The sequence below is a fragment of the Silene latifolia genome, chromosome Y (assembly GCF_048544455.1).
Source record: "Silene latifolia isolate original U9 population chromosome Y, ASM4854445v1, whole genome shotgun sequence".
Lineage (NCBI taxonomy): Eukaryota > Viridiplantae > Streptophyta > Magnoliopsida > Caryophyllales > Caryophyllaceae > Silene > Silene latifolia.
In genome coordinates this window covers 202,283,642-202,311,139 of record NC_133538.1, presented here as the reverse complement: position 1 = coordinate 202,311,139, position 27,498 = coordinate 202,283,642, and the positions used below count along the sequence as shown (strand labels likewise).

At 37.6% G+C, this 27,498-nt stretch overlaps 2 protein-coding genes across 2 annotated transcripts; both read right to left on the bottom strand.

Moving 5' to 3' along the window:
* Positions 1-11,964: 11,964 nt before the first annotated feature.
* On the bottom strand, positions 11,965-12,906 carry LOC141629852 (uncharacterized). The gene has a single exon (XM_074442782.1). It carries the CDS (start codon positions 12,904-12,906, stop codon positions 11,965-11,967), a length of 942 nt encoding a protein of 313 aa, XP_074298883.1.
* Positions 12,907-16,026: 3,120 nt separating this feature from the next.
* On the bottom strand, positions 16,027-21,108 carry LOC141629851 (uncharacterized). Its single transcript, XM_074442781.1, has 6 exons — positions 20,682-21,108; positions 20,216-20,625; positions 18,579-19,757; positions 17,724-17,910; positions 17,575-17,660; positions 16,027-16,362 (listed from the first exon to the last, which is right to left on the bottom strand). Exons 1-6 carry the CDS (start codon positions 21,106-21,108, stop codon positions 16,027-16,029), a joined length of 2,625 nt encoding a protein of 874 aa, XP_074298882.1.
* Between the last annotated feature and the right edge of the window lie 6,390 nt (positions 21,109-27,498).

The following is a 27,498-nucleotide window of genomic DNA, read 5'->3' as shown; positions in this document are numbered from 1 at the left end:
TCGAAATAAATTTGTATGAGATTTGTGACTTTGATCAGTTTTGTTTTGAGTGTGTTAGCTTTAAAACTTAATTCCCTATTTATATGAAAACTAAGAATGCTAACCTAGTTTACCCTCCATATTTTCCCTCCCTTTATTCCCGCCCTTTTTTCCCTCCAAAAAGATTACGTGCAATGTCAATATTTTTTTGCATAAAATAAAAATCATTTCCTAAAAAACAAAATTGATATTTTGAAGAATAAAATAAAATAAAATAAAGTGTGAACACAATAAATATTAAAATGGGGAATTTGTTAAAATGGAAAATATATGATTCCAAAAATCATTTAAGATAATATTTTTTAGGCAAGTAAATCATCATCAAAATATACATAATTTCGAAATATTTTTAAAATTGCAAAAGAATTAAACACTAAGCTAACCGAAAATATGTTTCCTACAGTAAATCTAACTATAATATATAATGAAATTTAATTGCTTAATGGACGTGTTGATACCCCTTGCTTACCTTGGTTACGACTCACGTTGCAAACATCATAGTACATCTACAACCTCCCGTGTTCGAACCTCAGTAGCAACAATTTTTTTTTTTTTGGTTTCTCCTTTTACGCCCAAATTTAGGGTTCATCAATTTCATAATGAACATTTTTGATAATTCAATTAGGGTTTACCAAATTCTTTCAAAAAATCGATTAATCAAATTAGGGTTCATCAATTTTAATTATAATCTTGATTAATGTTAAGATTAATCATTGTAAATCTTCATCTTGATTAATGTTATGATTGATTTTAATCACTATAATTAGGGTTAGTCAATCAACCATAACTTATGATCTTGATAAAATTTTGATTCATCATTGTCGATTTTGATCTTCAATATTTGTCGATTTTGATCTTGACAAATATAATTAGGGTTCGTCTTTTAAGCACTACTTATGATCTTCCTTAATGTTATGATACATCATTGTCAATTTTGATCTTGATTAATTTTATGATTGATTTTGACAAATATAATTAGGGTTCGTCTTTTAATCAATAATTATGATCTTGATTATTTTTTGATTGAGTTTAATCAAGTTTGATCAACCTTTGAAAAAAACTTAATATTGCAATTAATACATCAAACGTTGGATAAAACTTTTTTATTGAGTAAATAAAATTGAATAATTGAAATAAATTACACATTAAACATTCCATAAATATCTTAACTACATGTAGTTAACAACTTAACCACTAATGCTAAATTACCATCCTAACCCTAAATTAACTAGTTTAGTTTGCCACGTGTCGCGTTTTTAGTGGTTGTGTATGGAATTGCCATACACATTGTGTATATGTAGCCTTTTCCGACAAAAACAATAAACTCAGATGTAGACCGTAATACATGAATAAGTGCAAACATGAAATATCTATGTTCTTTTATAGAGTCAAGGACTTGTGGTATACAAATTCTACTCAAATACCATTATTAGCAATAGATGTCAACCACATTCGAATTAAATTTGGACTTTCTTTACTGTTAAGATAGAATTTAACTCTACAAATATCACAAAATAAATAATATTTTAACTTTTTAAGTATTTCATAAAAATTGGAGACTCTATAATCGCTTGAAAAAACCTTTCTTTAATAATATAGATAGATAGATAGATAGATAGATATATATGTATGTATTGATTGATTGATGATTGATTGATTTGGATTCTAATAAGGTTTGGCTTTTCAGCAACTCTCCTATAAGACCGTCCTATAGCATATGACTGACCCAATAAGAGAATAGTCCATACTTAATAGTTAATTATATTTTTATTTTTATTTTTATTTTGATAACTCAATATCTTAGGATGAACCCGAACATATTTAAATGTGCAAGTTATCAAAATATAATATTAGGTTATTAAAATAAAATATTTTTATATAAATATATTAATTATTTTAGTTAGGCCTTTTATAAATGGGCTAGTTTTATTCATAAAATGGTCCTATAGAATAATTTATGTTGGCTTTTTCATTGCCTTTTCTCATTTTATTTCGTTATTTATTATTTTGATTCTAATCGATTCAAATTGGGTATGACATTTACAAGCAATTTTGAATCCCATTTTTGGTGTTTACTTCAGTTTTATGATTTTGTTTTCGTTTGGGTTTCCTTGGTATTTCTCCCCTTGGATCTTGAATGCTCATGTGTTATTTTGGGTTCGTTTACCCTAATTATTGTTTATTATGTTGTCCTTTAAGTGCAGCCTTGTTAGTTTTTCAGGATAGAATCATGGAGAGGACTAAGGGGGTGTTTGGTTCACCCAATATAGATATGAGGTATGGGTTTGGAATGAACCAAACCCATACCATGTGTTTGTTTGACGGAAATGAAGGTTTCATACCCATACCTCAAACCCATGAGGTATGAGTTTCTCATACCCATGGAGGGGGGTGGGTATGAGATTGATACCTATGGTATCAAATTAGAGATATTAAAAAGTGATAAAAAAAATTGTAAAAAAAATATTTTTATATTTTTATTTGATTAAATTTTATCTACATGATTTAATAGTATAAAAATTATTATTAAAAAAAATTGTATTTTGAAGATTTTTTTAGCTTTGATTGATTTCTAACCCCATACCCCCAAAATTGAACCAAACACAAGGTATGAGGTATCGATTCCAACCCGTCTGGCGGGTATGATTAAGATTCCAAACTCATACCCACGCGTGAACCAAACACCCCCTAATGCTATTAGCCACACCTTACCTCCTTCCTTTCCTAGACTATCAGGTCACTCATAACTCTTTTATCAACTCATATTTACTTTGTCAATTCGCTGCCTTTTCTCATTTTGTTTCTTTATTTATTATTTGGATTCTAATTGGGTTTCGCTTTTTCATTGTCTTTTCTCAATTTATTTCGTTATTTATTATTTTGATTCTAATAGTTTCAAATTGGGTATAGCATTTACAAGTGAGTTTGAATCCCATTTTTGGTGTTTACTTTAGTTTTACGATTATGTTTTCGTTTGGGGTTCCTTGGTTTTGGATCTTTAATACTAATGTGTAATTTTGGGTCCGTTTACCGTAATTATTGTTTGTTATGTTGTCCTAAGTGCAGGCCTTGTTAGTTACTCAGGATGAATCGTGGAGATGCTCTTGGGGCGGGAATTCCTGAAAGTGCTCTTAAAAGGTTAGCGAACTAGCAGGCAGTTTGTTGCCCTCATCCACTCTTTTACGTGTAACTTGGGTTTGTATTCTTCGAATTCCGCATTATTGGGGTTAATTTGTTTGTGTTTTCTCGGATGATTATGTCCTGTTGTGTTATGTATCCTAATCTGCTTTATTTGTGTTAATTTATTTTGATCTTCTATTGAACAACCTCCATTTATTGATTATATTAGCAATTTATAGGTTAGTGGTTGCAGTTGTTGCTGGGGATGGTGGAAGTTGCCCCAAAGTTCAGGCCATAGATCGTAGCATTCCGGATGTTTTCCCAAAATTGAAGCTTGGTCTGCACTATTTCAGGTCAGTGAGTTGTTATTTTGCTTCTCTTCCTTATGTTATTTTTATGTAATATGTTTTATCGATGGTGGCCTGTTGAGCAACGTTGATTGCATGTTCACATAAAAGCCTTCTAACAAGAAACATTAAAGCTAGGGTTGGTGCATATGGTACTGACCTTATGTTCAATTGTTATTGTTATGGAAGTTACGAAGTTGTGTAGAAGATTGAAAGAGAGACACAAAGGCAAGTATACATCTGATTACTATTAGTTTACATTCTGTGACAGTGCCGCTTTTAAGTTTCAACAAGAACTAAGGTGACCGGGAAAACCCTTGTTTTGCACAACCTGGTTGAGCAGTTATATATCAAGATCTTAGTCTTTTATAGTTTGTGGGTTGAGAGTTTTTTTTTTTTGTTTTTTTAAATTTCAACTGAGGTTTTGTTTTAGTCGTGTTCTCTCGTGAAGGCCACCTTGATCCATAAATTTTCTCACTCTCTCTCTTTTTTTGCACCTATATGCCATATAGACTACTTATCCAAACAAACATTCTTGTTTTGTCTAGAGAATTATTACCAAGCTCAACTGCGAGATTAATTTTTGTTACTTTTTTTTTTTTGAGTATTTGTTACTTAATCTTTGGTAAAGTTGATGTCCAAGTGAGATTGGAATGGATTTTAGGAAACTTAGAATAGTTTCTGTTCCATATTCTATCGAGCAATATGTTTTTTGATGTCTTCGAGAACATTTTCCGTTTGTTTATTTTTTAGATTTCTTCTTTTTTTTTTAGAGTTGCGGAATGTTGTATAGGACTGTGAATTTTTCCTGTTCTTGTCTTTGATTTCTCAATTGTAGAACATTATACATGTCACATACACTCCAAAAGCATCACTAATTTGGAAAATCAATAATCAGATGAGAAGAGAGGGAGAGCGAGTGAAAGACATACTAGATCTCCTAGGATCTAAACGTCCATTAATAACCGATTTCTACTAAAATTGGCTGTTTTGGCCTCTAGATCTTTACATATGTGCACTAGGTACCACCAAATAGTCAGTATTATAAGATGGGACAATTCAACAGGGGAGCAACAGTGTATATGTTGTTGGCGCCAAGGGATGCTGGAAAGAGTCAGAGGTATTGCAGGATGGTGAAGACCAAAAAGGTGAGTAGGTCAGGAGCGTGAGACAGAACCGCACGTATTTGAAATTGAGGTCAAGATATTTTAAGTTTTTGTTTGCCAACCAATTACATGGAGGATGGGGATTTGGTTTCTTTTTGTCCCTTTCCTTCGCTTACTTTGATTCCTTTTTCCTCACCCTCTTTTGTTATGTGTATAACAAATAAAGCATTTGATGGGAAAGGTAATATCTATGATAAGTCTAGACTCAATACTGTTATTGTTTGCAGTATATGATTTTATAATGCGACATTTAGGTTGAGTGTCTTGCCATTGTTACTGTCTGGAGACTGGTATTGGACAAGACTATTGTTTGAGAAAGTCTCATGGTTTGGAGAGCCAGACCCTAATTTAGACAACACTAAGGGTGTGTTTGGATAGCGAAAGTGGAGGGAAAGGGAGGGGAGGGGGAAGGAGGGAAGAGAAAGGGAGGTAAGGGAAGGGGAGGGCATATGGAAAGTGGGTGTTTGGATACAATTTCCTCCCAAATCTTGCCTATTGTGGAGAGATTTTTATTTGTCTTGGAGGAGGGAAAATGGATCCCTCCAAATCTCTCCCCCTCCATTTCCCTTCACCCTTATTTGCTATCCAAACAAGGGATTTTAAATCCCCTACTCTCCCTCCCTTTCTTTTCCCTCCAAATCACTCAATCCAAACACACCCTAAGTACTGGGATATTGAAAGCTCATCTGGTGGGGTAGTAAAAGGGGGGTGGGGTAGTAAAAGGGAAGAAGCTCTTATTATTAATTGCATATCTACTTTGATATTGATTTCGGTGGAGACTCTTGTCATCAGTTTCATGTAGGAGGATGATCAACTTGAGGATGATCATCAGCAAGCAGATAGAGTTCAAGACTGCCAATGATAATGCTGCTCTGCTTGCTTATGTTTGTGCTTGATAACAATGACAAGGGTGTAAGTAATGTGATCTTGTCCATGTAAAGTTCACTCTCAGTAATTTTAGACTTATAACTCGGGCAGAATCCAAGCTTTTGGATAGTATTAAGATAGTCGTACCAGTGTAGTCAATCAGTATCCATTTTAATGTCGAAGGTTAAGGCGAGAATGATGAGGTTGACCACACAATTGTAGCCGAATGAAGAATATGTATGGCTTTCATAGTTCGTTGTGAGCTGAATCAAGTTCCAATAAGTTGTATAGAGTACTTTGGATATATGCATCAGAACATCGACATACTATTTTTTTCAATGTTCAGTGGACCTATCGGTTGAACTTCAGTAGTTAGGGTATGAACTTCAGTTGTACATTGGAGGTTTTTTCAATGTCACGTAAATTAGCAATGCAGCTACATAAAAACGTCCAAAAAATGAGTTCACTATATGGAAATGAAGGCGTAAAACGAAATTGCCTATTCAAAACCAGCAGTAAAACATGAGTAGAGCTCTACGCGCGCAAATGGCAAGTAGCCAGATTTATTTCAAGTAGCAGATTAACTGAAAAACTAAACTGTTGCAAACAAGAAAATAAACAACATCGAAAACAATGTCGGCAAACAAAACTCGCAAATTAAAATCTGAATAATGAGATAGCGCCACCAGGTGTTAGCTAAAGTGAGCGCCGGAACATAATGGTAAATTTCTTGTATATTTTCATTTTCCACCCTTGAATTTTCAATTTCAAACTAATTAAAAGAAAAGGGTAGTTTAGGAAATTAAAGTTTTATACTCCCTCCATTATTTATTAGATGACGTCCTAGCATTTTTGTTTTTTTACTAAATAGTTGTCGTTTTAGGCTTTTGTTATAACAATATCTACAATTCCCAATGCTTGTGTACATGGAATCTCTCATTCAGCCAATGAAACCCATGGGAAGAATAGGCAAGTGGTAAGTTTGCACAATTACACATGACCAAAGTGAATAAAGAAAGATTAAAAAATAGAATAAATGCATGTGTTGATTTATGTGAAACAATGTAGAACGTCATATAATAAGTAGTGGAGGGAGTAATTACTTAGTTATTATAATTATTATAACCATAAAAGAAAATTTCTAGGCATCAATAACCGTCCAATTTGTTACAATTTGAAGCCAATCATCAAACAAAGTAGATCATCATTTGATCTTTCCATTTGGATAGTGAATATGATAAAGTAAGTCTATATTATGCGCACAAATTATTACGTACAAAAGTAGATTTAAATTTAGTTAAGCGAGGTTGTTGTCGTGCACTCGAGTGGGTATGAATACTTGTCAAGTATGTGACGGTTAGTCTGACCCGTTCAATTTTTTCACTGTCTTATTTATCGATGGATCGCATTGAATTTCTCTTTCGCTGCCAGTAAGTGTGTGTTTGGCCTAACTTGTAAAAGTGTTTTTGGATGTAAAAACACTTTTTGGCCAAACACAACATTTTTTAAAAGTTAAAAGAAATTTCTCAAAAGCTAAAAATCCATGTTTTTGCCCATAGAAATAGAAGTAACAATTTGATGTTTCTGCTTTTGAAAAACACTTTTAAAAAATTAAGCTTGAAAAACAAGAACTCATTTTTGAGAAGTGCGACCAAACATGCTCTAAATTAAGAATTTAGTAGACGAAAAAAGGAAGTAGATGAAGAACACAATACTATGGGTCTGTTTGGCCAAGTTTTTTAAGTGCTTTTCTAATGGTAAAAGTAGAGGGTGGGCCAAATACTACAATTTAGGTGCTGTTTGGCCAAGCTTAAAAAGTGCTTTTGCAATTGAAAAAGTAGTAGCTTGGCCAAACATGGTAAATTAGAGGGTTTTAAAAGTGCTTTTGAAAAGTCAAAAACTAATTATTCACCCCAAAAAGGAGAAGTAGATAATTACTACTTCTACTTCTACTTTTCACATAAAGAACCAAATAAGCAAACAAAAGTTGTATTAAAGTAGTTAGGCCAAACATATAAATTTTGTGAGAAACCACTTTTACAAAAGTATGGCCAAACAACAAAAACTTTTCCGAAAAGTAACTTATGAATAAACTCCTTCTGAAAAGGAAAAACCATTTTCCATAATCAAGGCCAAACAACACCTTAAAGAGTTGTAAAACTACTTTTGAAAAGTTAGAAACTAAGGGGGTGTTTGGCCATGCTTTCTAAGTGCTTTTTCTAATTGTAAAATAGAAGCATGGCCAAACACTATAATTTAGGGAGATAAAAAACTACTTTTGAAAAGTCAGAAGTTAAATAAAAAGCTACTAAAAACAGAAGCACCAAATTGATGCTTCTGCTTCTACTTCTCCCAAAAAACTCTTAGAATTATGGAAACTAAAAAAAAAAAAAAAAAAACTAAAAAGTAGTAGTAGGCCAAACACATCAATTTGTTAAGAAACTACTTTTACAAAAGTTAAGCCAAACAACCACAACTTTTTCAAAAAATAGTTTATGAAAAAACTCCTTCTAAGAAATAGAAACTCTTTCACATAAACTTGACCAAACAGCACCTATGATGAAGAAACGTAATTGTGACGTAGTAATTTTTGCGCATAATATTAAATTGATTTAGTCAAGAGTTTGATTTTAATTGAATAGAAATAAAATTACATAACTACCCTCAAACATTTGGCGCAAAAACAAATATCAACATTTTTATTTTTATTTTTCAATAAATTATGGTGGCACCCAGATTCGACGCCACCCGGTGGCGTCCTATCACCATCCTTAAAATATCTTGTTGTATTGCTCGCGAAGCAAGTGATACAACAACTTATCATTTAGAATCATTAAAAAATGTCACGAACTTATCACTTTTAATGAATTCATTGTGCTTTATTATCATTTGAAATGACTAAATTATCTCGATTGTCTTTCAAAACATAAATCGCGCCAAATGAATGAAATAAAGAGGGTACTTGTATAGATGAATAGCTCACATAAGATTTTGCAGGACATTGATTCACCAACATACTACCCCCTTTAACAAATTTGCATGAGACGTACTCCGTTTTACCAGAAGAAGTTTAGAATGAGTACAAAATGCTGGTACAAATGGATTGAATAGCCAAAACTGCGTAAGACTCAGTTGATGAAAAACCATTTTAAACAACAACAACAACAACAAAAGGCTCTGTCAACTTGCTGAATGCTTTCTTGTTTTTCTGTGATTGTCGTTGCTGCAGCCGGCTCCGAAATTTTCAAAGAATCCTGTGTTAACCTCGATGTCAAGCAAGATTCGCTACCCTGCAGGTTGAAACGTAAATGTCCGAAAATGTGTAGAAAACAAAACCAAATCAAGATTCGCTACCATGTGTAGTTTCTTCAGCAAGATAAAGTTTGCTGCTCTTTATTCTAGAAGCTTTAGTTCTATTTGGATGGGCAGTTACACAATCAATCAATGTCATTCAGGTTTGAGTTCTCCTGATTTTTCATTTTATCTACTAATGTTGACATTGTTATATAAGCTTTGACTTTAAAGTTTGCTGAAGTCATAGCTCATAAAGTTCCTGTTATTAGATACTGATGTACTATAGTTTGATGATTATTGAATAACATCATTCAGTATTCAGAAACTTAAGGATCTGACACAACTTGTCCGCAACATTTTTGTCTCATACTCTTTAACATACTAAATCTTTTTTTTTTTGAGGTGAAAATCCGTAGGCTTTACTGCATTAACGATAAATCAAGAGAAACAACATTGTTCGCGATCGGTGGTAGAACATCCGACCACATAACTCTTCCAACGACCCTAGGAAAAACATGAGCTAAAGCATGAGCTACACTATTGTTTACGCGAATCGTATATGACCAAACAACAGAATCAAAAGAACTACAAGCATATAAAATATCGTCCAAGACTAGCGACAACAAACTTCTTCCTTTCGACTTCCGTTTGAGCGCCTCAATTACTTGAAAGCAGTCACTCTCCACAATAATCTATGAGTGCCCTTTCCTTGATGCTTCCTTGACACCTTCGAGCACCGCAACCGCTTCAGCAACCTATGGCTTCCACACCTGTTCCTGCATGCAAGAGACACCCCACAAAACACGACCACTTCCATCCCTACACACCACCCCCAAGCTCACACTCTCTCCCTCCTTAACACCGACATCGACATTGACCTTCACATAACCCTCCCGTGGCGCCAACCAGCCAGCTCTCCTGTCCCGGACCTCCCTCCTTTCTCCTCCTTCTCGCCCTTTCCCGCTAGCCAACCCACCTCCATCTATCTCATCTAAGACGTCTAACTCACGCTTAATGAAGCCCTGCGGATCCACCTCTCGCAGATAAAAGACGACCTTATTCCGATGCTCCCACAATGCCCAGCAACCCACTATAAACTTAGCATGTTCCCGCAACTCGTACTCCCTCCACCTTGCTTCAACCCAATCCCTAATCCCGCATCCGTCATCCTCCTCAACATCGAGCCCAAGACCCTCCCACACCCGTTTAGCAATAGGGCAATCTCTAAATAAATGAATGCTAGTTTCGTAAGAAAAATTACATAAAGAACAGAGAGAGACCTCACCTCGTACTCGAGAAGCGATATTCGCTCTAGGCGCCAAAGCTTCACTGCACAGCTGCCAGAAGAAAAGCTTCACTCGGGGCCACACCGGAACATTCCAGAGCCTATTCCATAACCATTTCTCCCTCTCCCAATCCGTCGCCCCTCCCCATTCTAAGACATCCTTCTCCCTCGCTAACACCCTATAGGCCGATTTCACTGAATACACGCCATCCTTCTCCCTACTCCAATACCAAACATCTCGTGGTCTATTCACGCTGAGTCGTATATTTCGAATCCTTTCCCTTTCGAACGGCAGGAATAACGCAGCTAACATGTCCTCCCTCCACCCATTGCCATCTAACAAATCAGCTACAACCAAATTTTCGTGTCCAGGACTGCATGGCGAAAGCACACGCCCGGATTAAGACCCCGGTATCCAAGCGTCTGCCCATATCCGTGTTGAGAGCCCATCCCCAATTCTCCTCCTTAAACCACCCTTTATTGCACCCCGAGCCTCTATAATGCCTCTCCAAGTGTAACTCGGATTATACCCCAAGATAGCAGTCGAGAAAACACCATTAGGGTAACAACGTGCACGCATAATCCTAGCCCACAACCCTTCCGTATCCGTGGTCAGTCGCCATACTTGCTTTCCGAGTAAGGCAAGGTTGAACAAATGAAAATCCCGGAAACCCAACCCCCCCATACCCTTCGGCAGACACATACGTCTCCAAGCAACCCAGTTGATGCCCCTCTTTCCTTCCTCGTGCCCCCACCAAAATCGAGATAGCAAGGATCGAAGCTCATCGCAGAAGTTGACAGGAATTTTAAATATACTCATCACATAGGTAGGGAGTGAATTGGCAACTGCCTTTATGAGAACCTCCTTACCAGCCCTAGACAAAGCTTTCCCGCGCCAACCACTAAGCCTCTTACTAAGCTTATCTCGAAGAATGTCCGTTAAGCACTTTGTTGATCTCCCGACCACCGTGGGAAGACCCAAGTAACGGGCATGTTCATACACTTCGGTAATGCACAAACGAACCGCTAGATTACTCCTTTGCTGAATCGGCACACCTTTACTAAAAGACACAGTAGTCTTATCAAGACTAACCAACTGACCCGACGCAGCTTCATATCGGCGTAATATAGAGTTAATGGCGTCTGCCTCCTCAAAATTTGCTCGAGTAAAGAAAATACTATCGTCTGCGAAAAGAAGGTGTGAAATAGGTGGCGCGCCATTAGCAATGCGAACTCTGTGTAAGCTCCCATTCTCCACCGCTCTCCTCATAAGGCCGGATAAAACTTCCGCACAAAGGATAAAAAGGTATGGTGAAAGAGGGTCACCTTGCCTTAGGCCTCTGGAGGGTCGAAAACTACGAGAAGGACTGCCATTGATGAGGACTGAGAAGGACACCATCGTAACGCATGCCATAACACGATCAACCCAGTGTCTATCAAAGCCCATAGTAGTTAAGACTCTCTCCAAAAAAAACCCACTCTATCCTGTCATACGCCTTAGCCATGTCTAGTTTGATAGTCATGAACCCCTCATGTGTTTCGAATTTTTCATAAAATTGAAAAGCTCAAAAGCGATAAGCACATTATCCGAAATAAACCTCCCTGGAGTAAAGGCACTCTGATTTTCCGAGACAATATCACCAAGAAACAATTTCAATCGATTTGCCAGCACTTTAGAGACCAACTTATACATCACGTTACATAGGCTTATCGGTCGAAAATCACTCACTTTGTCCGGAGATTTCTTCTTGGGAATTAACACGATGGTCGTATTAAATTCCGTTGGCATCCTATTCCCTCGCAAAATATCAAGTACGGTACTCACAACCACCGAACCCACCGAACCCTAATAAGTTTGAAAAAATAAACCATTCATCCCATCCGGTCCAGGGGCTTTCAAAGGGTGCATCTGATTCAAAGCCTCTATCACCTCCTCCTCACTATAGTCCCTCGCCATTAAACTATTCATCTCATTTGAAACCCGCTGCCCCAAGCCCTCTAGCACACCGAAGTTCCCCGGATTCGAGGACTCAAAAAGTGACTGGAAGTACGCCATTGCCACGTTAGCAATCCCCTCCTCTCCGGTGTGAGTATTCGCTTCATCATACACTAGCTTATGTATAAAGTTTTTCCTCTTCCGTTCTCTAGCTCGAGTATAAAAGAACTTCGTATTACGATCCCTGTCCTTGAGCCAAAGAGCACGAGATCTCTGTCGCCAATATTGTTCTTCTTTTTGTCGCAACTCATCCAACTCCGCAATAAGCTTCCTCCTACGCCGAACATTATCCTCCGTCCTCTCACCCTCATTCAATCTAGCTAAAAGTTTACATTTCCAACCTATATCCCTTCCAATATCATAAATCCTCACCCCCTTCCACTTCCCCAACTCTCGCGCACATTCAGCTAACACCCTTGCTGCATCCTGCCCCCCTTTCTCCACCCCACGATCAATGGCCTCCCTGCACCCCTCTTCACCCACCCAAGCCTGTTCGAACCTGAACTTCTGTGGGGAAGTCCCTTGTGCCTCTCTTCTGTTTAAATAGAGCTTAATCGGCGCATGGTCCGACCACTCTCTATCCAAGTAGATAAGTATTGCAAAAGGGAACATGTCAATCCACTGAGCCGAGCACATCGCCCTGTCAATCATACTTTGTCTGTTGGCCTTGCCCTCTTGTCCATTATCCCATGAAAAGTTATAACCCTCCCACGGCACATCTCGAAGTCCACACTCATCAACTGCATCCCAGAAGTTATTCATTTGCCATTGTTGTATATGTCCTCCTTTCATTTTGGTAGAGAAAATAATCTCGTTAAAATCCCCAATACACACCCACGGCATCGAATATTGATTGCCAGGTAACCAAAGAAGCTCCCATGACAGATGATAATAAAAAATAGCAATGCTAGAAATGGGGACAGCCGTAAGTGCTATCGATATTGGTTTTTGTTTGATTGTAATCAAGCATGTGAAAAGCTTCCGCTAATATGGCAACTTGTAACTCACTATCCCTCTTTTTTTCCAAGAGGGAAGCAAGGATAAGAGTAAGACCCTCGAAACCTGCTGATAGAAGAGGTTATTATGCCGAAATCAAAGGCACATCTTATCTCGATTTGACCAAAAGATTGTTTCTGAAACTCAATACTCTGATACAGTTGATCTTAAGATTTATTTAAACGATATTGAATGTTTAAATAAACCTAGATGAAACTGATTCTTTGTTTTAAAAAGGCGCATAGAGGTGATACTGTGACAGAGAACCGTAGTGGTGAGGTGCAATGTGCAAGTCTGACAGGCTAAAGTTGTATGCCTCAAAAATCAACAATTTATATCACTTAAATCCAAAATACTAAATAATAGTACAGCGGAAATAAGGGTCGAACCCAAGGGGATCAGATTAACAATTTATGCAAATTATAATGTAGGAAAAGTCGATCTTTAATGTAATTAAAGATCGTAGTAACAAAAGGGGGGAGGTTTGAGTTGATTTTCTAATAAACTAAGATTAATAGCTAACACAAATTGAGTAATAAAACTAATGAATTTTGGTGTATCAAATGATTTAAAAGGGTCTTAGAGCCAAGCATATATCCACACTCAATAACAATTGATCACTGTAAGACGGTTTCAATTACTAATCTTGATTACTTTATCGTGAATGACAAATTCCAATTCTCCTTACGAATAGTTAATTAAAACGAATTCCGTTCTTAATCAACACTAACTATTAAACAACCTTAACAATCCAGTTCAAGATTTAATTCAACAGCAGCAATAAAAAATAGAGAACTCGATAGTGAATAAATAATGCATACAATCCAATTGCACTTTAGATATTTATGTGAATCGCTTCTAAGTACTAATATTAACATATCCCTTTCAATATTAATTCCTAGCTGTTACTAGCGTAGAGTTAATCAATAAATCCTATTCAATTAACAATACTAACAATAGAATGAAGAAATCAATCACTAGTTGTACACCTAGCAATAATCAATCAACATTCATAAAATTAATAACTAAGCAATTCACAATAATTAAGATAATAAATTAAAACATTCAAACTCACAATCATATTAAGAGGACTTCAATTGCTTGAATCCAAGAATAAAGATTAGTTACACATCGTCTGCTAATAACAATAATAGGATTTCTTTTCGTCTCTCAAAGTTGTGTAAGTTCCCTCTCTAAAGCTTCCATAACAAGTAATATAGTAATAAGGTAAATAATTAAAGTAGGAAATAAAGTACCAAAAATAATAATAAAAATAAAATTCATCGGAACAAACCGAGTCAAATAGAAACAAAACACGAGTCCTTAATATCACGCAAGGCTGGACGCGGACACAGCAAGCACGCGCCTCAGTCGCGCCTCGGTCGCATACAGGTCGAATGCAGGTTGAATGCAAATTCTGCCACGGCTTAATCAATTGTCCCATGCGCGCACGATTAGTGCACCTTAAGCGCACACGTCTCAGGTATCTTCATAGGTATCTGGGCCTATCTTTCCTCGAGCTTGGACTCATTTTTAAACTTGTAAAACCGGCCCAATAGCTAACCAAAGCTCACTAACAAATAACCTGCAATTAAGCTCCATAACACTACTTCAAGCCGTTAAAACCGTACTAAATCGCTGCAAATAACTACGACTAAATGAGTCGTATCAAATTCCCCATGCTTGAACTTTTACTCGTCCTCGATGTAAAACCAAAGGACACAATGAAAAAGTATACCAAAACAAACTCAACACCAAACACGTGGTAGAAAAATGACCGACAACAAGAATGCTCACTTCCCTCTCACGCCCTCCAAAGCTTCCTCAAATATGAAACCAAACCATCACTTCCCACTCAAAGCAACATGTATATAGCAGCTCATCTCATAAATTTTCCGTATCTTCAAAATAAAATAAAGTAACGTAACAGTCATGGTGAAAAGAGGTCACCACAATACAACAATACAAAGCAATTCTATGGCCCTTATCGCTCCAACCTAAATACATTCATATGTCATTAAAATGTGACATACCCACCACCAGCAAGGCATGTCTTACTACTAGAATCTCCAAGCCAAGAGAATAAATCTAACCTCCTCTACCTCAGCACAGCAACACAAAGCCAACAATCGCATAAAGAAAGTACAAACAACAACAACAACAAAGCACAACGATTCTTCTCACCTTAGCCACTAGTCCTACCCGACCGACCTTCTTTAGCACCCTTTTTATGACGCCACACCAAAAACAGGACACAAAAAATAAGTGTGAAATGCATTTTTTTTTCTAAATCTCTCATTTTGCCTAGAGCGCCCGCCCTTGCGGGTTTTCACTCTAGCTATCTTCCTCACACTACTCTCGTGGCACGCATCTCAATTCTTCATTTTACCCGGAGCGCCCTTTCGGGTTTTCACTCCGTCCTCGGCCACTTTTCCCATTTTTGCCTAGGCACCCTTTTGGGTTTTCACCTAGCCAGGTATTTCTCTTTTTCTCTTTTTCATTTTTTTCAGTTTTTTTTTTCCGTTTTTTCTATTTTATTTTTTGTTTTTTTTTGGAAACAAAGCAAATTAAATTACAAGTGACGGACTAGAATATGTACAATAGTGCATATACCCCTCCCCATGCTTGAACTAAACATTGTCCCCAATGTTGTACGAGAACTAAAAGAAAAGGGAAGGGGCATACCACTAGCTAGGAAGAAGGAGACCCGAAGCGACAGGTCTTCCGGGCTCTAGCACGATCCCCTCTATCAAGACGTATCTTAGCCAACTCCGCATACAAGGTAGCCTCAGGGGGTGTGTAAGAACTCGGGTACATAGTTGTAAACATATCACTCATGGCACGATGAAGTGCCAAACACTCCTTGGTCGCATCATGAACACTCTCGATCTCATCCCGCAATTCCTCTAACTCAAGTTATACATGGTCTCTCCAAGTAGCATCACCAAACGCCTCTCTACCACTACTACCTTCACCATCATGAGCCTCCTCTTCGTAATCATGCTCAGGTTCCTCCGAACCATTAGCCTCCGCCATCACTAAATCCGTACTAGCAACTCCATTACTCTTCTTTTTTGAGGCGACTAGAACAAGCAGCTCCGGAGGGTCCATGGGAATGAATAGATCGCTCTGACGCGGTCCCACTGGAATCAGCACTCCCTCCGGGCGAGGTAGTCTCATGTAGGCTTCCTTCTTAACAGTTCCTAACAGAAAAGCATAGGCCAACTCCTCACAATCAATGCGACCCAACATCTGCATATGGCAGCACATGGACTCAATGGTCAAAGAAAAGATCCCGCGGACGCGATCTCGGGGGTCTAACTCATACCCCAAATGAGTAGCAAGCAAAGTCACCATTCCTCCCTTAGAAATCTTACCAGTTGTTACACTCCGAATCTCAATTCACATTTGAGCAAATTCACTCACCCAATCTGGCCGACCTACTCCTTCCGGCCCCATACCCCACAGCATGCCAATCTCACCCCGGTTGATATTATTAGGTTCTCCTTAGCACAAGAATGTCATGACAAGGACACGGTGAACAAAGCGGAATGCCGGGTGAGGTATCCTAGAACTCTTCTGAGTGCGACCAGTACTACGCTGATGCGTAAGAACATACCAAAAGTCATTCGTTGCTGCCCAAGAACAACCAGCCCAACTCTTCGTGTCAGCTCTCGGGGCTACACCAAATATTTCTCTCAAAGTAGGATAAGACAAGACGGTTTCTTTGTTCATTAACTAAAATTTAATGCTAGGGGGGTCACTCTCAGGCACCTGCTCAACGGTGGATAAGAATTCCAGCGTTAATCTCCTATACGTTTAAGCCTTCTTATTCAAAAATTCACTCAACCCAGCCCGTCCTAACAACACCTCCACCGCCTTAAGGACTCCCAACTGACGCAATGATTCCCTGACGCGAAATTCGTGTGAATGTAAAGTGTGCCTTCGGTGAGCATCGAGCGCGCGTCGAGTGCGCCTAAGGTGAACGTGGGTCACGAAATAGGGACTGCTCGTCTGATTTAGCGCGCTGAAATAGTGCGACTGAGGCACAATTTGATATCACGACTTATATTTCTTTCTTTCTCCGTCTCGAAGCATTACTCATCATTACTATTACATATAATAAACCGTCAAAACGAATGTAAATAAAACAAGAAACGCATATAAAGACACTAATATGACAAATTATTATTATTTTAAAACTAAACGACTTAAAACTAATCGACATAACGAAGACCCATATATAACTAAAACGATTAATGAATATAAAGACGCTAAAATGTCTAATTACTAATTAAACGAAATAAACTAACTAATTATAAAAACTAAAGAAATATTACAAAGAAAAAGGATACAAAACCTGGGCTGCCTCCCGTTAGCGCTTTTGTTTATAGTCGTTTGCTCGACTTAGTGGTGAAATTAATCTTCATAAATGGGGTCGTAGAGATCCAGTGACTCTACCACCTCAATCTCGACACCATCATGATAGGGCTTTAGTCTTTGCCCATTTACTTTTAGCACTTTATTCGTCGTCGGATCTCGTACCTCAACTGCACCATGAGGAGAAACATTAGTAATTATAGGTGGAGCGATCCAATGGGATTTCAACTTACCTGGAAATAGATGAAAGCGGGATTGGAACAAAAGGACTTTTTGACCAACTTTAAAGTCCCGTCTCAATATCATCTTGCCATGCCAAGCTTTCGTTCTTTCTTTGTAAGTAGCTGCATTCTCATATGATTCAAGTCGGAGCTCTTCCAACTCTTGCAATTGCAACTTCCGATGCAACCCCGCATCATCCTAGCTCATATTAAAGCTTTTTATTGCCCAATATGCTTTATGCTCCAATTCTACAGGTAAATGACACGCTTTCCCAAACACAAGTCGATAAGGTGACATACCAATCGGGGTTTTATAGGCCGTTCGATATGCCCATAATGCATCATCTAATCTCAAGCTCCAATCCTTCCGATTAGGATTCACCGTTTTCTCAAGGATAGATTTAACTTTTCTGTGGACACTTCAGCTTGTCCATTGGTTTGCGGATGACATGCCGTGGAAACTTTATGAGTAACACAATACTTTTTAAGCAAAGCACTAATTGTCTCGTTGACAAAATGAGTGCCACGGTCACTAATCAAGGCCTTTGGAATTCCAAATCGAGCAAATATGTTAGCCTTGATAAAATCCGCCACCACCTTGGAGTCATCGGTCTTAGTGGGAATAGCCTCCACCCACTTAGACACATAATCTACCATCAACAATATGTAAAGATTTCTATATGAGCTTGGAAAAGGACCCATGAAATCGATCCCCCAAACATCAAAAATCTCACAGTTAAGCATGTAACTTTGCGGCATCTCATTATTTCGGGAAATATTGCCTACTCTTTAGCGATTGTCACAAGTTTGACAAAATCCGTGAGCATCTCTAAACAAATAAGGCCAATAAAACCCACAATCTAGCACCTTTCTCGCGGTTCTTCTTGCACCAAAGTGGCCACCACAAGCATGCGAGTGGCAAAATGTAAGGATAGAGGCCATCTCATTCTCCGGTATACACCTCCTTATGATTTGGTCGGAACAATGCTTCCATAAATAAGGTTCATCCCACACATAATACTTCGCATCACTACGAAGCTTGTCTTTTTGAGATTTGGAAAAACCTTGTGGAAATTTAGAAGAGCAAAGAAAATTGACAAGATTGGCATACCATGGCTCTACGGAACGAATAGCGAACAAGTTCTCATCAGGAAATAATCCTTTCACCGGATTTTTCTCATGTGGATTTACATCAACATCCACCAATCGGCTTAAATGATCTGCTACAACATTTTCTGCACCTTTCTTATCTTTCACCTCAAAATCAAATTCACTAAGCAATAAAATCCATCTTATCAATCTCGGCTTAGATTCTTTCTTTGCCATCAAATGGCGCAGCGCTGCATGATCTGAAAATACCACCACTTTCGTACCAAGTAGATAGGATCTGAATTTCTCCAGAGCAAAAACAATTGCTAGAAGCTCTTTTTCAGTCGTGGTAAAATTCCGTTGTGCTTTATTTAGGGTCATGGATGCATAATGAATAACATGGGAAGCCCTCCCATTCTTTTGACCCAACACCGCTCCTAAAGCATAATCACTCGCGTCACACATGATCTCAAAGGGAAGAGACCAATTCGGTGCTTGAATAATTGGAGCGGAGGTAAGCCTACCTTTCAACTCATCAAAAACCTCCTTAAAAGCCTTGTCAAAGATGAAATATGTCTCCTTTTGCAACAGCTTGCATAAGGGTGAAGCGATCTTAGAGAAATCTTTAATGAACCTGCGGTAGAAACCTGCATGACCAAGAAAAGATCGAAATTCACGGACATTAGTAGGGTAAGGTAGAGAAGAGATAGTATCAATCTTAGCTTTATCTACCTCAATACCTTTCGAAGATACAACATGTCCAAGTACTATACCTTGTTCCACCATAAAGTGACACTTCTCAGAATTCAAAACAAGGTTAGTGTCAATACAACGCTTAAGAACAAGAGATAAATGGTGTAAACAACTATCAAAAGAATCATCATGCACTGTAAAATCATCCATAAATACCTCAATGAAACATTCAACATACTCAGAAAAAATGCTAACCATACATCGCTGAAAGGTAGCAGGTGCATTACAAAGTCCAAAAGGCATACGTCGATACGCAAAGGTACCAAAAGGACAAGTAAATGTGGTTTTCTCTTGATCCTCAGGGCAATAGCTACTTGAAAATACCCTGAATACCCATCTAGAAAGCAATAATAAGCCTTACCCGCTAGTCTTTCAAGCATTTGGTCAATAAAGGGAAGAGGAAAGTGGTCTTTTCTAGTTACCGCATTCAACCTACGATAATCTATACAAACTCTCCACCCGTTTTGGATCCTAGTGGGTACAAGCTCACCATCTTTGTTCTCAACTACGGTCACCCCAGACTTTTTAGGGACTACTTGGGTATGACTCACCCATTTACTATCAGAAATAGGATAAATCATACCTACTTGAAGCAATTTGAGAACTTATTTCTTCACTACCTCTATCATAGGAGGATTCAATTAACGTTGTGGTTGCCTTACCGATTTAGCTTCATCCTCTAGCAAAATCCGGTGCATACAAGTAATTGGACTAAGGCCCTTGATGTCGACAATAGTCCAACCAATAGCTAATTTGTTCTCCACAAGTACATCTTTCAACCTTGCTTCTTGTTCCTCAGTGAGCTTACTAGAGATGATGACAGGAAGTGTTTCTCCCTCACCAAGGAAGATATACTTCAAATGCTCAGGTAGAGCCTTAAGTTCTACCACAGGTGCCTGCAAAACAGATGACAACAATTTCTCCGAAGGAATAGTTAATGGCAATTTAGTATTAAAATCCAAAGGAAGCTCCTCCAACTTATGTAAGTCGGCTACCACCTCCTTCAAGTTAGGGGAAAAAACATATTCTACCTCTTGACCATACACACTATTTTCCAAAGCTACCTGCAAGGCTGCAACTCATCATCACCATTAAAACCAAAGAAATCTTGGGCCAAAGGGTCAATACTATCAATAAAATTCAAAGAGTGGTAATCATCAAGATATTTCATAGCATCATAGATGTTAAACTGCACCACCTGACCACTAGACTCCATAGTCATAGACCCACTTGACACATCAGTTTTAGTGCTAGAAATTTTCAACAATGGCCTACTGAACAGAATAGGAGCCGCATGTTTATCATGTTCTATGTCTAGCACATAAAAATCAGCAGGTAAGATAAGATTATCAACCAAAACAAGCACATCCTCAACAATCTCTTTCGGGTAGACATTCGATCTATCAGCTAACTGGATAACAACACTTGTAGCATGTAGAGGACCAAGTTGCATAGATTCATATAAGAAGTAAGGCATCACATTAATAGAAGCTCCTAAATCTAGCATGGCCTTTTGAATCTTAGTGTTTCCAATGGTGCAAGGGATAGTGAACATGCCCGGATCACTACACTTAGTGGGTAATTTTCTTCACCCCTTTAAACTTGTTATTTCTTTTAATAGTACACAACTCCTTTAAGAATTTTGCATATTTAGGAATACTTTTCAAAAGATTAAGAAGGGGGATGTTTACCTCACACTTTTGAAATACCTCATAAATGTCCTTGTCTTGCTCAAAGTGGTGGGTCCTCTTAAATTAAGTGCATCACGAAAGGGTACCTCTGGTTCCACCACCGGTATAGAAGAGGGAATCTACTCCTTCTCCTAAACAATATAAGCTTCTTCACCTTCCTTGATCACTATCTCTTCCTCTATTTCATGAATCACCGGTTCCTTAACTTTTCTTTTCACTTTCTCAACCTCCACTAGTTGTCTCCCATTTCTCAAAGAGACTGCACTTACATTCTTTGGATTCACCACCGTTTGAGATGGTAGTGTATTAGAATCTCTAGCCTCCAACCGATTAATTGCAGTAGCCAGCTGACTCACCTAATTTTCAAGATTCTTAAGATTTTGCTTATTATCTGCTCTATCTTGAGTAACACTGAGAGTAAGAGCCCGAATCATATCCTCCGTGGACATTGATGAACTCGGTGGTGCTTGTTCAGCTGCTTGTTGAGGTACTTGTTGATTAAATTGTTGTCCTTTTGATCTTTGGAGAAACTGGCCTCTAGGAGGGCCAGACGATGGACCGGCTTGAGAATTTCCCCAACGAAAGTTAGGGTGAGCCTTCTATCCTTCATTATAGGTCTTGGAATATGTATCCCATTTCCTGCTATTTGTAGTACTCTCCCAAACACTATTCACCTCTTTTTGGCCACTTTCTTGAAAATAAGGGCACAAACCATTAGGGTGACCCTCAATAGCGCATATGCCACAAACAGTAGCCATTTGTCTCCCAGATAACATGTCACGGAGAGTAGAAACAATATTATCAACCTTTTCCTCTAAGCCAGGACTAACACCTATAGCATTCACTCCTCTTCGTGATGGTTTCCTCTCAAACTGTCTAGAGGTCTCAGCTAGCTCTGAAATAACCTCCCAAGCCTCATCTGGATTTTTGTTGGGTATATTTCCTCCACAAGCAGAGTGAATCATGCAACGATTATCTTGGTTCAGTCCACCACAAAAATACATAATGAGATCCTGATCAGAGTAACCATGGTAAGGGCAACTAGCACAGAGCTTCTTAAATTTCTCAAGATACTCATACATAGTTTCCCCGTCTTGCTGTTCAACATTACTGATGGCTCTTTTCAGTTGAGATGATCGAGAAGGAGGAAAATATTTCTCCAAGAACGCCTTCTTCATACCTACCCAAGTAGTGATACTTCCCGGTGGGAGATAGGTTAACCAGTCTCTCGCATTGTCCTTCAAGGTGAAAGGAAATGCTCTCAATTTCAACAGCTCGTCAGTAATAGCAGGGGCTTCATACCAGTGCACACAATTTGAAAGTCTGAAAGATGCTTATTCGGATCCTCAATGCTCATACCACTGAAACTTGGTAATTGATGTATCAAACCAGATTTCAATTCAAAAGTAACTCCATCATCCAATGCTGGAAAAGTGATGCACAATGGTAGAACGTTAAGATTTGGAGCTGTGAGCTCCCTTAGAGTGCGGGTCTCTCTAGCCATATACAAAGGTTCGGGTTGTTCAGAAATTTCAGAATATTCAGAATCTGAATGTAGATCGTCGAACTTGCTGCCTTCAGGAACAGCTACTATTGCACCTCGTTTGTTCTTTCGTAACCTGAAAAAAGTATGCTCAATCTCTGGATCGAAAGGCTCGAGGTTCAGGTTATAAATACGAGTATTATGCATAAACCTACACTAAAACACAAAAATAATTAATGACAATTTCCCGGAAACGGCGCCAAAATTTGACAGGCTAAAGTCGTATGCCTCAAATTAACAATTTATATCACTTAAATCCAAATACTAAACAATAGTACAACGGAAATAAGGGTCAAACCAAAGGGAATCAGATTAACAATTTATGCAAATTATAATGTAGGAAAAGTCGATCTTTAATGTAATTAAAGATCGTAGTAACAAAAGGGGGGAGGTTTGAGTTTGTTTTCTAATAAACTAAGATTAATAGCTAACGCAAATTGAGTAACAAAACTAATGACTTTAGGTGTATCAAATGATTTAAAAGGGTCTTAGAGCCAAGCATATATCCACACTCAATAACAATTGATCACTGTAAACGGTTTCAATTACTAATCTTGATTACTCTATCGTGAATGACAAATTCCAATTCTCCTTACGAATAGTTAATTAAAATGAATCCCGTTCTTAATCAACACTAACTGTTAAACAACCTTAACAATTCAGTTCAAGATTTAATTCAACAGCAGCAATAAAAAATAGAGAACTCGATAAAGAATAAATAATGCATACAATCCAGTTGCACTTTAGATATTTATGTGAATCGCTTCTAAGTACTAATATCAACGTATCCCGTTCAATATTAATTCCTAGCTGTTATTAGCGTAGAGTTAATCAATAAATCCTATTCAATTAACAATACTAACAATAGAATGAAGAAATCAATCACTAGTTGTACACCTAGCAATAATCAATCAACATTCATAAAATTAATAACTAAGCAATTCACAATAATCAAGACAAGAAATTAAAACATTCAAACTCACAATCGTATTAAGAGCGCTTCAATTGCTTGAATCCAAGAATAAAGATTCGTTACACATCGTCTGCTAATAACAATAATAGGGATTCTTTTCGTCTCTCAAAGTTGTGTAAATTCCCTCTCTAAAGCTGCCCTAACAAGTAATATAGTAATAAGGTAAATAATTAAATTAAGAAATAAAGTACCAAAAATAATAATAAAAATAAAATTCATCGGAACAAACCGAGTCAAAGAAAGAAACAAAACACGAGTCCTTAATATCACGCAAGGCTGGACGCGGACACAGCAAGCACGCGCCTCGGTCGCGCCTCGGTCGCGCTTCGGTCGCGTACAGGTCGAATGCAGGTTGAATGTAGCTTGAATGAAAATTCTGCCACGGCTTAATCACTTGTCCCATGCGCGCACGATTAGTGCACCTTAAGCGCACACGTCTCAGGTATCTTCATAGGTATCCGGGCCTATCTTTCCTCGAGCTTAGACTCCATTTTAAACTTGTAAAACCGGCCCAATAGCTAACCAAAGCTCACTAACAAATAACCTGCAATTAAGCTCCATAACACTACTTCAAGCCGTTAAAACCATACTAAATCGCTGCAAATAACTATGACTAAATGAGTCGTATCAAAGTCCAAGGGGGCACACCTTATAGATATCATGCGCCCTGTTTTTGGATGCAGAATTTGAATTTCAAAATGTTTCTTGTGCCAATATACCATTTTTTGGATATTAGAAATGGCTAACATCTTGCTAGATAGTACGGATTGTTGAAAGTGAAATTATGTTTTGGACTTTGATGGAACCCTAACACACTTAACACAGGTCTATATCATGATGTCTTTGAGTGAATATACTCGAAATTTTTACATTTTTCAGTGTAAAAGAGTTAACTACTCACGGTTTAGTTAAGGGGGAAGAGTAAAAGGGTGAGAAAAAAGAGAGGTGGAGGAGTAGAAGAAGAATAAAGAAAACCTTACTGAGCTTTTGAATGATTCAAAAGTAAAATTGCAATATGTTCGTTTTTATATGCTTGATTTTAGAAAAACTTTTGCAATTTGTTTTAGAAAACACTTTATTTAGTTTTTGTAGATTATTTGTGAAGACGAGATATCGCTATGATTCTTTCCACATATTTGTTAGGAAAAAACATTTGTACCTAATCGCTTAAGTAGATGTGATTTTCAATAGTTACAACATATTCACTTGTACTAATTGGCTCTTGACAGACCAGCATAAAGCTTAGAATGTTCATTGGGCTAGACAAGCGGGTAATGTGTTTGGATAGCCACATAGGCGTTTGAAGTTTTAAATAAGGTGCCCATGCCTGAAAATGTTGGCGAAGGGGACGCTTATCCGTCTTGGATAACTTAGGCGAACATTCTCCTTGCAGTTGTAGCTTCTTCCAACATGTATATCTATTTCCTTTCGTCATAATACCAAAACCCCCAGGAACATGTTTAGCACTTGAATATTTGCTTTGGTATGTTACATTTTATGTGTCATGTTTGGGACTGTAGTAGCCATAGTAAGCGTGTCATGGTAGCATGAGATAGAATTATTAAGCGTCGTTACCCAACGTCCGAGTTAGCTTGTTCTTTAGGTCTATCTGCAAAACAAAAACTATTGTCTATGCCTTAGTGGCGTAATCATTTTGCCTTCTATTTTTCCGACTATACTCTAATTATTTTGCATTAGACATTGTGTTTTGAAGCATTTTCACCAATTCTGTAATAACTACTATGCTCGGTCCACCATTTCTAAATATATAATGGATGACTTACATCCGCTAAGCATTTTGCCAAATTGCACAAGGGAGCATAAGAGACGTTGCACATGTTAGATTGCGTGAATTGGCCTTAAGCAATTGATATATAGTATATACAATGACCTACAGGTTCTTTGGTCGCTATTAGGGTGTTTGTCTGCGTGTCGATAGTTTCTAAAGGCGATGGTTGTAAATGTATAATTATTCATTATAAGAAACATAACCAACTACTACGACTGCTTTGCATTACCAACTTTCGGGCGATGGTTGTATATGTTATAATTATTCATTATAAGAACATAATCAACTACTACGACTGCTTTGCATTACCAACTTTCTCTTACGCCAAATATACGTAAGCTAACTTGTATTGTGTTTATTGTGTCGGGTTAATGAGTTGCGTCTGTTCATACGAACATGCCCTGATTTGTTTTTGCTAAACTATGTTGTATTGTAGTTATGTCACGATGCTATTTATTCCTTTGTTTGCATGTATGTAGTTTAGTACTTGTCGTATTCTATACAGATTTGGGGAACGGGAACCGCAATATCCATTTCCATTGCGATGCTTACTAATGAAGTCACTACACAATTAACCAAATTGGGGCACCGCGCCCGGGAGGGCGCGGAGCAACGACTAGTTGCTAAGAAGTACTAATGTTGATGTGAATATGTTATTGTCCAATGCAAATAAGTAATACTAGTATTGATGTCAATGACGCTTACGCGAGTATGTTCTCTTAGGATGTGTTTGGATAGAGGGATTTAGAGAGAACAGAAAGGGAGGGGGATTTAAAATCCCATGTTTGGATAGCAAATAATGGTTGTGGGAAATAGAGGGGGAGGGATTTGGAGGGTTGCATTTTCTCTCCTCCACGGCAAATTAAAATCTCTCCACAATAGGCCAGACTTGGAGGGAAATTGTATCCAAACACGCACTCCCCATTTCCCCTTCCCTTCCCTCCCTCCCTCCCCCTCCCCTCCCTTTCCCTCCACTTTTGCTATCCAAACACACCCTTAATCTCATATATTAATCTGTTTAGTTGTGGAAAAAAATATGTTTTTTTATTCAATAAAAAAAACTATTTTTTGTCATCGTTTTTTAACACTGTACCAATAAGACAACGTTTATAGGTAGAGCTAACAAAGACTAGGTCTTGAATAAAGACAAAAAAAAGCAAAAAAGCAAAAATAAATGAAAAAAAAATCAGGAACATGAGGAGGTAAAGTAGTTCCAATCGTTCTAATTTAGACCACTTGGAACAGATTGTGGAACAGCATGGGCAAAACGCAGTGGCATAAACTCCAATAATATAACAAATAGAAAGAGGACATGTGTCAACTCCATTTGGTATGTTTTTATTTTTACCCAAGTTTGGTTTTTGTTTTAAGAAAAAATGAATTGTAATTTTTATTTTACATATTAAAAAAAAGTAAAAAATACCCTAATATTATTAATTTTTCATGTCCTACAAATAGAGACCAAATTTGATATACTTTATAACTTCTTTCACTTAAATTTTTTTTCTCAATTATTACCTTTCAAAATAAAAGATTACATGTTCTAAAAATTAACGTAAAATGTTTCTAAACTTTTCACATATTTACTCATCTTTGACAAACTTTTTTTGGTTAAACAAATTAAATATGTTGTACTTCTTTCTATTTAGTGTTCTTTAATTACTTTTAAGTTATCACATTTTTTATTTCTTGTGTGTAATGTTGTACTTCTTTTCAAGGTAATTGGATTTTTAAATTGTTATTTAATCGTTATTTTAATATATCTGTAGATACCTCATTACTACACCTTCCGTCAACCACCCAGTGATGATTGGGCCGCATGTTTGGTACACGAAACGATTTATGGCAGTCCGTAAGTTTATCGTCAGGTGATAGCTCAAACACTCGAGTCTATCCCTTGGTCGTCATCTACGCACCGATACGATCGTTTTGACAGTAATTAGAGTATA

Excerpts from the sequence above, each read along its gene's own strand:
- LOC141629851 (XM_074442781.1), bottom strand. The coding sequence starts at position 21,108 with ATGTTCACTATCCCTTGCACCATTGGAAACACTAAGATTCAAAAGGCC. Across the intron at positions 20,626-20,681 it reads CTCTTTGAATTTTATTGATA|CCTTGCAGGTAGCTTTGGAA; the intron begins GTATTGACCCTT and ends GATGAGTTGCAG. Across the intron at positions 17,911-18,578 it reads CAAGAAGAACCGCGAGAAAG|GATGATGCGGGGTTGCATCG; the intron begins GTGCTAGATTGT and ends AATATGAGCTAG.
- LOC141629852 (XM_074442782.1), bottom strand. The coding sequence starts at position 12,906 with ATGAAAGGAGGACATATACAACAATGGCAAATGAATAACTTCTGGGAT.